Raw genomic sequence first — 12,545 nt, forward strand, 5'->3', positions numbered from 1 at the left:
AAAGCTTAAATAGGACTTAAACTATTCTTCAGCCTTCAGGCCTTCTGCTGCCTGACCCCTCGCTCCAGAGGGATGGGATGGAGGGCTGCTCCCGTGCTGGTGCCCAGGCCTGTCTCTCCTCTCTCTCCACAGCAATGTCAAGGACATCAAGAAGCGGCTGGAGGCGAGGAGGGTGGAGCGGATCCAGGCCCTGCTGAGGAACACCAGCGACAAGGCTGCCCAGGAGAGGTGCCGGCTGCTCCCGGGCCGTGTCCGTGCGGGATGCAGGGCCTGCTGCTGCCTGGGGAACTGAAGGAGTAGAATTCTGCATCCAGTTCTCTGCCTTATGTCTCAGACACCTTGAAACGATGTTTTATGTGTCTTTCCTAAATTGCAGCGGGTTCTCCGTGTGCCAGGACACGGTGGGGATGTAGCACCCATGTGGATGGGTGTGGCACGGATCCGTAGGGACGAGGGGTGTGATGGGAACAGAACAGCCGGGTCACAGGTGTCTGTGCTTCCCTTCAAAGGTCCAAGAAGGAAATCAACAACTCCCACATCCAGGAGGTGGTGCAGACCATCAAACGGGTGAGTTCACAGGGGGGCCTGGGGGCATGGGAGGGTCGGGAATGATGGGAAAGCCTGGCAGGAGCACGGACACCCCGAGCACATCAGAGCTGCCCTTCGGAGACCCAAAGCTAAGTCTGTGTGTCTGTGTGTCTGTCTGTGACACGCGGTGTCTGTCCGTGGGTGTGTCCCTGCTGTCCCTGTGGGTCTGTGCGTGTCCGTGTGTGTTTGTGTCCGTCTGTGTCCCTGTGTCTGTACGTCTGTGTGTCCATCTGTGTCCATGTTTTCTGTGTGTTCTTGTCTGTGTATCTGTGTCCGTGTGTCCATCTCTGCGTCCGTGTGTCCATCTCTGTGTGTGTCCATGTGTCTTTGTCCATTTGTCCAGCTGTGTGTCCATGTGTCCATCTGTATGTCCATCTGTCTGTGTCTGTGTCTGTCTGCGTCTGTGTGTCCATGTCTCTGTCCGTGTTGGTGAGTCCCGGTGTCTGTCCGTGTGTCATCTGTGGGTCTGTTTGTTCCTGTGTCCGTCTGTCTGTGTGTCAGTCTGTGTGTCCATGTGTTGGTGCGTCCATCTGTCTGTGTATCTGTTCCTGTGTCTGTCTGTCCATATGTCTGTCCATGTGTCTCTATGGTCTACCCATGTCTGTCTGTCGTGTCTGTCTGTGTGTCCGTGTGTGTCCCTGTGTCTGTCTGTGTCTGTGTATCTGTGTCTTTCTGTCTGACTCTGTCCATGTGTCTGTCTGTCCGTCTGTCTCTGCATCTGTCTGTGTGTCCGTCTGTCTGTTTATCTGTCTGTGTGTCCTTCTGTCTTCCCTGTGTTTGTCTCTCTGTCCATCAGTCCGTGTGTCCTTCTGTCTCTCCGTTTCTCCGTCTTTGTGTCCGTCCGTCTGTCTGACCCTGTGTCCGTCTGTCTGTCCATTTGTCCATCTGTCTGTCTCTGTGTCTGTCTGTTCTTCTGTCTATGTGTCCATCTGCCTGTACGCTTGTCTGTCCATCTGTCTGTCCGTGTGTCTGTCTTTCCATTTGTCTGTCTGTGTGTCCATCCCTGTGTCTGTCTGTCCTTATGTCCATCTGCCTGTCCCTGTGTCTCTGTACCTGTCCATGCATCCGTGTGTCTGTCTCTCTGTGCGTCTGTCCATGTGTCCATTTCTCTGTCCGTGTGGCTGCGTGGCTGTTTGTCCGTGTGTCCATGTGTCTGTCTGCGTGTCAGTTTGTCTGTGTGTCAGTCCCTCTGTCTGTCCATGTGTGTGTCCGTGTGTCTGTTTGTCCGTGTGTCTGTCCATGCAGCTCCCTGTGTGTCCCTGAGTCCATGTGTGTCTGTCCATGTGTCCGTCTGTTGTTGTGTCTGTGTCCGTTTGTTTGTGTGTCTGAGTGTCTGTCTGTCTGTGTGTCTGTGTGTCCATGTGTGTGTCTGTCCATCTGTCTGTCCATGTGTCCATCTCTTTGTCCCTGTGTCCATCCGTGTGTCCGTCTGTCCATTTGTCCTTCTGTCTGACCCTGTGGCCATCTGTCTGTCTGTCCATCTGTAGGTCTGTCTGTCTGTGTGTCTGGCTGTCCCTGTGTCTGGCTGTCCCTGTGTCTGGCTGTCTGTCCATCCGTCTCTCTGTCCCTCAGTCTGTGTGTCTGTCTGTCTCTCCATTTCTCCGTCTGTATGTCCATCTATGCATCCATCCCTGTGTCTGTCAGTCTGTCCACATGTCCATATGTCTGTCTGTCCATCCCTGTGTCCATCTGTCTGTCTGTTTGTCTGTCTATTCATCCGTTTTTCTGTCTGTCTGTCCATCTGTCTGTCCCTGTGTTCGTCTGTCCGTCTGTCTATCCACGTGTCCAGCTGTCTGTCTGTTTCCGTCTGTCTGTCAGTCCATTTGTCCATCTGTCCGTTTGCTTATTCATCCGTCTTTGTGTCCATCCATCTGTCTGTCCAAGTCTCCGTCTGTCCCTGTGTCCATCCACCTCTCTCTTTGTCCGTGTGGCCATCTGTCTGTCCGTCTGCCCATGTATCTGTCTGTCCGTCTGTCCATGTTTCTGTGTGTCCATCCATCCATACGTCCGTCTGTCCCTGTGTCCCTCTGTCCATCTGTGTTTCTGTCTATCTGTACATGTGTCCGTCCCTCTGTCCGTTTGTCTGTTCATCCGTTTGTCTGTGTGTCCGTCTGTTTCTCTGTCCAGTCCATGTGTCCATCTGTCTCTCTGTTTCTCTGTCTGTGTGTCTGTCCCTGTGTCTGTCTCCGTGTGTCCCTCTGGTTGTCTGTCCGTCTGTCTGTCCGTGTGTCCATCTCTCTGTCCATCTGTACGTGTGTCTGTCTGTCAGTTTGTTCATCCATCCGTTTGTGTGTCCCTCTGTTTCTCCATCTGTCCCTTTGTCTATCTGTCTGTCCCTGTGTCTGTCGGTCCGTCCATGTTTCTGTCAGTCTGTCCATTTGTCTGTTTGTCTGCCCGTGTGTCCATCTGTCCATGTTTCTGTCTGTCTGTCACTTCATTTGTCCATCTGTCTGTGTGTCCACCCATCTGTATGTCCATCCATCCGTCTGTCTGTCCATGTGTCCATCTGTCTGTCTGTCCGTCCATCTGTCAGTGTGTCTCTTTGTCCCTGTTTCCATCTGTCTGGCCATGTTTCCGTCTGTCTGTCTGCATATCCATCCATTTGTCTATGTGTCTGTCTGTCTGTCCAAGCCTCCATCTGTCTGTCCATTTGTCCATCTGTCTGTTTGTCTGTCTGTCAGTTGCGTGTCCATCCGTCAGTGTGTCAGTTTGTCTGTCTCTGTGTCTGTCTGCATGTCCATCTGTCTTGTCTGTCTGTGTTTCCATCTGTCTGTCTGTCTGTCCACCTGTTCATATGATTTTTTGTCTCTCTGTCCCTGTTTCCATCCGTCTGTCCATGTGTCCGTCTGTCTGTCCAAGTCTCCATCTGTCTGTCCCTCTGTCCATCTGTCTGTCCATTTGTCTGTCTGTCCATGTTTCTGTCAGTCTGTCCCTCTGTGCCTGTGTCCCTCTGTCCGTCCATTTGTCCATCTGTCTGTTGGTCTGTCTGTTTGTCTGTCTGTCCCTGTGTCTGTCTGTCCGTGTTTCCATCTGTCTGTCCATCTGTCCCTGTGTCCATCTGTCTGTCCATGTGTCTGTCTCTGTGTATTTCTGTTTCTGTCTGTCAGTCTGTCCATCTGTCTGTCCCTGTGTCCATCTGTCTCTCCATCTGTCTGTCCCTGTGTCTGTCTGTCCGTGTGTCCAGCTGTCAGTCTGCCTATCTGTTCCTAAATCCATCTGTGTCCATCTCTCTGTGTCCAGCTGTCTGTCCGTCTGTGTGTCCCTCCGCCCATCTGTCTGTCCCTGTGTCCGTTTTTCTGTCCATCCGTGTGTCCGTCTGTCCGTGTGTCCCTCTGTCTGTCAGTCCGTCCATCTGTCCCTGTGTCCATCTCTCTGTCCATCTGTCTGTGTGTCCATTTGTCTGTCCCTGTTTCCATCCGTCTGTCCATGTGTCCAGCTAGCTGTCTGTGTTTCCGTCTGTCTGTCCACATCTCCGTGTGTCTGTCCCTGTGTCCATCTGTCTGTCCGTTTGTCTGTTCATCCATCTGTTTGTCTGTGTGTCCATCTGTTTCTCCATCCATCTGTCTGTATTTCCATCCGTCTGTCCAAGTCTCCATCTCTCTGTCTCTGTGTCCATCTGTCTGTCCATTTGTCCGTCTGTCGGTCGGTCTGTTTGTCTGTCTGTCCATCTGTCCATTCCTGTGTCCATCTGTTGGTTCTGTGTCCATATGTCTGTCTGCCTGTCCATCTGTCAGTGTGTCAGTTTGTCTGTCTGTCCCTGTGTCCGTCCATCTGTCTGTCTCTCTGTCTGTGTGTCCATGTTTCTGTCTGTCAGTCCATTTGTCTGTCCCTCTGTCTATTCATCTGTCTGTCTGCCCATGTGTCCATCTGTTTGTCTGTCTGTGTTTCTGTCTGTCAGTCTGTCCATCTGTCTGTCCCTGTGTGTGTCTGTTCATGTCTGTATCTTTTTCCATCTGTCTGTCCCTCTGTCTGTCCATCTGTCCCTCTGTCTGTCTGTCCGTGTGTCTGCCTGTCCATTGGCACCTGTGTCCATCTGTCTGTCTCTCTCTCTGTCCATCAGTTTGTATGTCGGTCTGTCTTTCCATTTCTCCATCTGTCCGTCCCCGTGTCCATCTGTCCATGTGTCCCTCTGTCTGTCAATCCATTTGTCTGTCTGTCCATTTCTCTGTTCATCCATCTGTCTGTGTTTCCCTCTGTCAGTCTGTCCATCTGTCCAAGTCTCCGTCTCTCTGTCCCTGCATCCATCTGTCCATCTCTGTCTGTCTGTCTGTGTTTCCATCTGTCTGTCCGTCTGTCTGTGTGTCCGTTTGTCTGTCCATTTCCGTCTGTCTGTCCCTGTGTCCATCTGTCTGTCCATGTGTCCAGCTGTCTGTCCGTGTGCCTGTCTGTCCATGTTTCTGTCTGTCAGTCCATTTGTCTGTCTGTCCGTGTGTCTGTCTGTTTTTCCGTCTGTCTGTCCCTGTGTCCATCTGTCCGTCCGTTTGTCTGTTCATGTCTCTGTCTGTCCGTGTGGCCATCTGTCTGTCTGTCTGTTCCTTTGTCTGTCTGTCCCTGTGTCCATCCATCTGTCCGTGTGTCCAACTGTCTGTCTGTGTTTCCGTCTGTCTGTCTGTCTGTCCAAGTCTCCATCTGTGTGTCCGTCTGTCTGTCTGTCCATGTGTCTGTCTGTCTGTTTGTCTGTTCATCCGTCTGTCTGTGTGTCCAGCTGTCTGTCTGTATTTCCATCTGTTAGTCTGTCCATCCCTGTGTCCATCTGTCTGCCTGTTTGTCAGTCTGTCTGTCTGTCCCTGTGTCCCTCTGTTTGTCTGTCTGTCCGTGTGTCCAGCTGTCTGTCCATGTTTCCATCTGTCAGTCTGCCTGTCTGTCTCTACGTCCATCTGTGTCCATTTGTCTCTCTGTGTGTCCATCCATCCCTTAGTCCGTCTGTCCATCAACGTCTGTCCCTGTGTCTGTCTGTTCTGTGTCCATCTGTCTGTCCCTGTTTCCGTCTCTCTGTCCCTGTGTCAGTCTGTCCGTGTTTCCATCTCTGTCCCTCTGTCTGTATGTTCGTTTGTCTGTCTGTCCCTGTGTCTGTCCATCTGTCTGTCCCCACGTCCGTCCGTTTGTCTGTTCATGTGTCTGTCTGTCTGTGTGTTCATCTGTCTGTCCATGATTCCATCTGTCTGTCAGACCATTTGTCTGTCTGTTCATCCATCCATCTGTGTGTCCAGCTGTCTGGCCATATTTCCGTCTGTCAGTCTGTCTGTCTGTCGTTTCATCTGTCCCTATGTCCATCTGTCTATCAATCCATTTGTCTGTCTGTCCCTGTTGGTCTGTTCGTACGTGTGCCTGTTTGCCCTTCCGTCTGTCCGTGTCCGTCCGTCTGTCTATGTGACCGTCTGTCTGTCCAAGTCTCCATCTGTCCATCCCTCTGTCCATCTGTCTGTCCATTTGTCTGTCTGTCCATGTTTCTGTCAGTCTGTCCGTCTGTCTCTGTGTCCCTCTGTTTGTCTGTCTGTCCGTGTGTCCAGCTGTCTGTCCATGTTTCCGTCTGTCAGTCTGCCTGTCTGTCCCTATGTCCATCTGCGTGTCCATTTGTCTGTCTGTGTGTCCATATGTCCATCTGTCTGTCCGTATTTCCATCTGTCCATTCATCTGTCTGTGCTTCCGTCTGTCTGTCCCTGTGTCCATCTCTCTGTCCCTGCGTCAGTCTGTCCGTGTTTCCATCTGTCCATCTGTCAGTGTGTCAGTTTGTCTGTCCATTTGTCTGTCTGTCTCTGTGTCTGTCCATCTGTCCGTGTCTCTCTCTGTGTCTGTCTGTCTGTTTCCCTCTGTCAGTTTGTCCCTGTCAATCCATCTGTCTGTCCGTGTGTCCATCTGTCTGTCCATCTGTGTGTCCGTCCCTGTGTCTGTCTGTCCATGTGTCCATCTCTCCATATTTCCATCTGTCTGTCCCTGTGTCCGTCTCTCTGTGTTTCCAACTATCCATCTGTCCTTGCGTCCCTCTGTCTGTCAACCCATGTCTGTCCATCTGTCAGTGTGTCTGTTTGTCTGTCTGTCCATGTCTCCATCCCTGTGTTCATCTGTCTGTCCCTGTGTCCGTCTGTCTGTCCACGTGCCCAGCTATCTGTCTGTGTCCGTCTGTCCGTCCAAGTCTCCATCTGTCTGCCCCTGTGTCCATCTGTCTGTCCATTTGTCCATCTGTCTGTGCCTCTGTCTACAGTCTGTCCCTGTGTCCAGCTGTCTGTCTGTGTTTCTGTCTGTCCATGTGTCCATCTGTCAGTCCATTTGTCTGTCTGTCTGTCCGTGTCTGTCTGTTTTTCCATCTGCCTGTCTGTGTGTCCGTCTGTCAGTCTGCCTGTCTGTCCCCATGTCCATCTGTGTCCGTCTCTCTGTGTCCAGCTGTCTGTCCATCTGTGTGTCCATCCGTCCATTCCTATGTCTGTCTGTGTTTCCATCTGTCCATTTGTCCGTGTCCCTCTGTCTGTCAGTCCGTTTGTCTGTTCATCTGTCTGTTTCTCTGTATGTCTGTCTGTCCCTGTGTCCATCTCTCTGCCCTTGTGTCTGTCTCTCTGTTCGTCTGTCTGTCTGTCTGTGTGCCTGTTTCCATCTGTCTGTCCATGTGTCTGTCTGTCTCTGTGTCCATCTGTCCATCCCTGTGTCCCTCTGTCTGTCAATCCATTTGTCTGTCTGTCCCTGTCCCTCTGTCCGTCAATCCATCTGTCTGTCTGTCTTCCTGTATGTCTGTCCATGTTTCCGTCTGTCTGTCAGTCCATTAGTCTGCCTGTCCATCTGTCTGTTCATCCATCCATCTGTGTGTCCAGCTGTCTGGCCGTGTTTCCATCTGTCAGTCTGTCTGTCCCTGTGTCCACCTGTCTGGCAATCCATTTATCTGTCTGTCTGTCCATGTGTCTGTCCCTGTGTCTGTTTTTCTGTCTGTCTATCTGTCTGTCCTTGTGTCTGTCTGTCCATCTCTGTGTCCATCCCTCTGTCAGTGTGTCCATCTGTCTGTCCCTGCGTCTGTCTGTCCATGTCTCTGTCCCTGTGTCTTTCTGTCTGTCCATCTGTTTGTGTGTTTATGTGTCCATCCACCTATCAGCATGTCCATTTGTCTGTCCGTGTGTCCGGTGTGTGTCCATCTGTCCCCAGGTCCATTTGTGTGTCTGTCTCTGTCTGTGTGTCCCTGTCTCTGTGCCCACATCCCGGTGTCCGCACTCCCTCACCTGTGCCGGCTGTCCCGGTGTCCCCGGCTCCAGCTGGGTCAGAGCTGGACACGCTCTGGGCTGGGCCTTGCTGGGCTCAGCTGGGGCTGCCCCAGGCCCAGGGTGTTGAACTGGAACCTGAGGGGGGCACTGGATTGTGTTTAAAGGTGACGGAGAGGACGCACCGGTTCCAGCAGAAACTGGAGGAGAAGCAGGGGGAGCGCATGCGATCCATCAAGGAGATGGAAAGCCAGGTAAGGCCTTACAAGGCTCCAGGTCGGGGCTGTTCCATAGCACAGCAAGTCCAACCCCCCAGGGATCCATCTTTATTGCCCCCCAGCCCCCCCACCCAGCACCCAACCCCCCGGGATCCATCTTTATTCCACCCTCAGCCCCCCCCAGCACCCAACCCCCAGGGATCCATCTTTATTGCCCCCTCAGCCCCCAATCCCCAGGGATCCATCTTTATTGCCCCCTCACCCCAGCAAGCACCCCTGGGCACTGAGCAAGTGCAAGAGGGGCCCACATGGCCCCCCAAAGCAGCCGTGGCTCATCCCAGAGCTCCAGTGTGTGGGAATGACACAAGTCTCCATCTGCAGCTCCAGCAGCAGGCACTGGCAGAGTACGAGGAGAAGGTGAGAGCTCTGAACGTGGAGGTGCAGGAGATGGTGAAGAACTACACCAAAGCCAGCTTTCCTGCAGAGCCACAGACTGGGCAAGCAGGTCAGAGCATTCCTGAGGGAGAACAAGGCTCTCCAGACCAAGTGGAAGCAAACGTCCCAGTGGCAGAAGTGTCCGGGCTTACACTGGCCATGCCTGAGCTCCCGGGAGCTGGAACGGATGGGGAGATTGAAGAGAGTGTGTTCTGAGACAAGTCCCTTCCTTACTGTTCACTGCAGGAAGAGCTGTGGAAGTAAATGGTGAAGTTAAATACCAGCTTCCCAAAGTACTGCTATCCCTCCCTTTCCACTCAGGGAGCTCCTGAAATCCTTCAGCAAAGCACTTAACGTTTTTATCCCAGGTATTTGGAAGTTGTCTAGAGAGCTCACCCTCCAGAGCGCTCCCCTCCGTGTCCCCCAGCATGAGCTCTGAGCTCTGTCAGCAGTGGGAAGGGGCCTGTGCCTGCAGACCAGCTCCGGGTTGGCATCACAGCAGCAGCTCCAGGAATATTTCCTTGGCATTCACACCAGGTTTCACAGTTTAGCGGGGATGGGGGTGGGAACTGGGCTCAGTCACGCACCCCCACAGCAGAGGGGGTGCTGCAGGAGCACAGTTACACCTGATGCTGCAATAACAGACATGAAAAGTGCTGCTATGAAAACAAAGCCGAGCTCAAGCAGGTCTGAGACAGGATGTTCCAAGCCTGGCCTGACATCCTACAAGAGCCACAGCTGCCCTGCGGTGTTACCAGAGGACTGGAGGGATGGACTGGACATTTCTGACTTATTTATTTTCTAAAACAATAAACCACTGCATTTCCTAACAAATGAGATCCCTTGCTATTTAACCCCAGGTGGGGTGGGAGCACCGTGTGTCCCTGTGCGCTCGTGTCTGTCCATGGCCTTGTGCGGGTGTGTGTCTGTGGCTCTGTCAGTGTGTGTCCGTGTGTCCATCAGTGTGCATGTCTGTATGTCCATGTGACTGTCCAGTGCGTGTCCATGTGTCTGTCAGTGCATGTCCGTCAGTCTCTCAGTGTGTCCGTCCGTGTGTGTCCGTCCGTGTGTGTCCGTCCGTGTGTGTCCGTCCGTGTGTGTCCGTCCGTGTGTGTCTGTGTGTCCGTCTGTGTGTCCGTCTGTGTGTCCGTCAGTGCTTGTCCATCCGTGTGTGTCTGTGTGTCCGTCTGTGTGTCCGTCAGTGTCCGTCAGTGTGTGTCCGTGTGTCCGTCCGTGTGTGTCCGTCAGCGTGTGTCCGTCCGTGTGTGTCCGTCCGTGTGTGTCCGTCCGTGTGTGTCCGTCCGTGTGTGTCAGTGTCCGTCCGTGTGTCCGTCCGTGTGTCCGTCCGTGTGTCCGTCCGTGTGTGTCCGTCAGTGCGTGTCAGTGTGTGCCCGTGTGTCCGTCCGTGTGTGTCCGTTTGTGTGTGTCCGTCCGTGTGTCCGTCAGTGCGTGTCCGTGTGTCCGTCAGTGCGTGTCCGTGTGTCCGTCAGTGCGTGTCCGTCCGTCCGTCAGTGCGTGTCCGTCCGTGCGTGTCCGTCCGCGTGTGTCCGTCCGCGTGTGTCCGTCAGCGTGTGTCCGTCAGCGTGTGTCCGTGTGCCCGTCCGTGTGTGTCCGTGTGTCCGTCAGCGTGTGTCCGTGTGTCCGTCCGTGTGTCCGTCCGTTGTGTGTCCGTGTGTCCGTCAGCGTGTGTCCGTCCGTTGTGTGTCCGTGTGTCCGTCAGCGTGTGTCCGTCCGTTGTGTGTCCGTGTGTCCGTCAGCGTGTGTCCGTCCGTTGTGTGTCCGTGTGTCCGTCAGCGTGTGTCCGTCCGTTGTGTGTCCGTGTGTCCGTCAGCGTGTGTCCGTCCGTTGTGTGTCCGTGTGTCCGTCAGCGTGTGTCCGTCCGTTGTGTGTCCGTGTGTCCGTCAGCGTGTGTCCGTCCGTTGTGTGTCCGTGTGTCCGTCAGCGTGTGTCCGTCCGTTGTGTGTCCGTGTGTCCGTCAGCGTGTGTCCGTCCGTTGTGTGTCCGTGTGTCCGTCCGTGTGTCCGTCCGTTGTGTGTCCGTGTGTCCGTCCGTTGTGTGTCCGTGTGTCTGTCCGTGTGTCCGTCCGTTGTGTGTCCGTGTGTCCATCCGTGTGTGTCTGTCAGTGTGTCCATCCATGTGTGTCCGTGTGTCCGTCAGCGTGTGTCCGTCAGCGTGTGTCCGTGTGTCCGTCCGTGTGTGTCTGTCAGTGTGTCCATCCATGTGTGTCTGTGTGTCCGTCAGCGTGTGTCCGTCAGCATGTCCGTCAGTGTGTGCCCATGTGTCCGTCCCTGTGTGTCCGTCAGCGTGTGCCCGTCAGCGTGTGTCAGCGTGTCTGTCCGTGTGTCCATCAGCGTGTCTGTCCGTGTGTGTCCGTCCGTGTGACCGTCAGCGTGTGTCAGCGTGTCTGTCCGTGTGTCCGTCAGTGTGTCCGTCCGTGCGTCCGTGCGTCCGTGTGTCCGTCAGCGTGTCCGTGCGTCCGTGTGTCCGTCAGCGTGTGTCCGTCCATGTATCCCAGTGTGCGTCCGTCAGTGTGCGTCCGTCAGTGTGCGTCCGTCAGTGTATCCCTGTGTGTGTCTGTCAGTGTGCGTCCGTCCATGTATCCCTGTGTGTGTCCATGCGTCCATCAGTGTGTGTCCATGTGTCCATTTGTGTGTCCGTGTGTCCGTCAGTGTGTGTCCATGTGTCTGTGCACCCCCCAGCAGCACAACTCACTCACACCCTGGTTTGGTTACTCACGGGCTGCAGAGGAGAGGGGCCACCTCATCTTCCAGCACTGCTTCATCCCATGGAATTCAGACATCCTTGAGGATTCCTTCACGTGCAGCCCTGCCGTGGTTTCGCTTACCTGCTGAGCACGGAGTGATGTGGTGTTTGGGTCAGACAGGTCACTCCTGAGGCTGTTACAGAACCCAGATTCAGTGGTAACTAAGACTGGTCTGACACGGAGCAGAACATTTAGGCACATCTCACCTTCTCTCCACATTTTCACCTGTGAAGTGCCACATTCTAGGTCTTGTTCTCTACCACTAAATTCTCTGGCCCAAAATATTTATATTAGTCCAACCTTTGTACTATAATAGTAAAAAATTAGATAATGGGGATTCCTAAGCAGAGGACTCCAACTCCAGCAAGGGATACCAACAGGAGACACTGTACATGCAGGATCCAAATTATCTTTTGCCTCCGGAACGGAGACAGTTCTGATATGCCCATTGCACTTACACAAGGAATTACTGCACAGTAGCTCTTGTATTTTAGAGACACTCTTCCTGCCCCACACATAACCCACATGGTCAAGATTATCAAGATTATTACTTGCTGTTATGCCTATTTATCCCCAGGACCCAAGGCACAGCCAAAAGCTTTCTGCAGGCTGCAGGGGCAAGGATGGGGTTCTCCTCACCAGACTCAAATTTGGGAGCCTCATTTGACCCAGGGTCCATCTGTAACCACAGGTTAAAAGAGAGGGGCCTCCAGAGAAAGATTTGTCCCAGGATAATAAGGTGCTGCATCCAACAGCAGAGGCCTGTCTGAGGGGGACAGGCACCATTACACATAAACCAGTGCAACTGGGACCTGACAGCACTCCCAGAGCACCCGTTTGATTCAGCAAATTGTTCCTATAAATCCCACCCACCACCTTCAAAGGCCTCCTGGAAGCTGATTGCCAGGACTGTGGCAGCATGGAAAAGGCTCGACATGAGCAAAGCTGACAAGAGGGAAAATAAAAGGAGAGGATTCAGGGAAAACATGACACAAAACAACAGCAAACCCCGAGACACAAGTGTAACCTCGTAGGGAAAGATACTCAGAGAAAACAACATCTCCAAGCATAATTACCCACTGAGTAGGCTCTGGACTTGTCAGAGAAGAGGCCACACGTTGTTGTATACTCAGATCTCACTTAGCACACGAGAAATCCTGACCTGAATACTACTGCAATGCAAATTCCAAACCTGCTCTGGATCCTCATGCTCCTGCCTGGTTCCTGGGGAAGGAGTTGTCGGCCCTGGAGATGGAGCTTCAGTCTTTCAGCTAATCTAAGTTTATCTTAGGATTTATGTTTGATTCCACACTCATCTAAGTAATGGAGCAGTTAACTGGTGATGTGCCGTGCATGAAC

The 12,545-nt window shown here is 53.3% G+C and overlaps 3 protein-coding genes across 7 annotated transcripts in view; 2 read left to right on the plus strand and 1 right to left on the minus strand.

Annotated features, from left to right (window-relative positions):
* The window catches only part of PLCB2 (phospholipase C beta 2), a 47,874-nt gene extending 38,618 nt beyond the window's left edge, over positions 1–9,256 (plus strand). For all 3 annotated transcript variants that reach the window (XM_051776921.1, XM_051776920.1, XM_051776922.1), the window contains 4 exons: positions 133–228; positions 510–567; positions 7,937–8,023; positions 8,369–9,256. In XM_051776921.1, the coding sequence (XP_051632881.1) occupies positions 133–228; positions 510–567; positions 7,937–8,023; positions 8,369–8,638 (511 nt within the window). In that variant the 3' untranslated portion in view covers positions 8,639–9,256. The remainder of the gene's footprint in view (positions 1–132; positions 229–509; positions 568–7,936; positions 8,024–8,368) is intronic.
* LOC127466299 (keratin-associated protein 10-1-like) overlaps positions 586–12,545 on the plus strand; it is a 101,523-nt gene continuing 89,563 nt past the window's right edge. The window contains exons 1-2 of one of the 3 annotated variants that reach the window (XM_051776966.1): positions 586–2,533; positions 4,462–7,930. In XM_051776966.1, coding sequence (XP_051632926.1) covers positions 2,208–2,533; positions 4,462–5,320 — 1,185 coding nt within the window. In that variant the 5' untranslated portion in view covers positions 586–2,207 and the 3' untranslated portion in view covers positions 5,321–7,930. The other 2 variants (XM_051776965.1, XR_007902680.1) reach the window with 2 other exon arrangements.
* The window catches only part of PAK6 (p21 (RAC1) activated kinase 6), a 43,964-nt gene continuing 42,565 nt past the window's right edge, over positions 11,147–12,545 (minus strand). The window contains exon 13 of the mRNA XM_051777001.1: positions 11,147–11,319. Coding sequence (XP_051632961.1) covers positions 11,308–11,319 — 12 coding nt within the window. The 3' untranslated portion in view covers positions 11,147–11,307. The remainder of the gene's footprint in view (positions 11,320–12,545) is intronic.

Source organism: Manacus candei, unplaced genomic scaffold (genome assembly GCF_025592945.1).
Source record: "Manacus candei isolate 608988 ecotype Guabito, Panama unplaced genomic scaffold, ASM2559294v1 h1tg000009l, whole genome shotgun sequence".
In the NCBI taxonomy this organism is placed as follows: Eukaryota; Metazoa; Chordata; class Aves; order Passeriformes; family Pipridae; genus Manacus; species Manacus candei.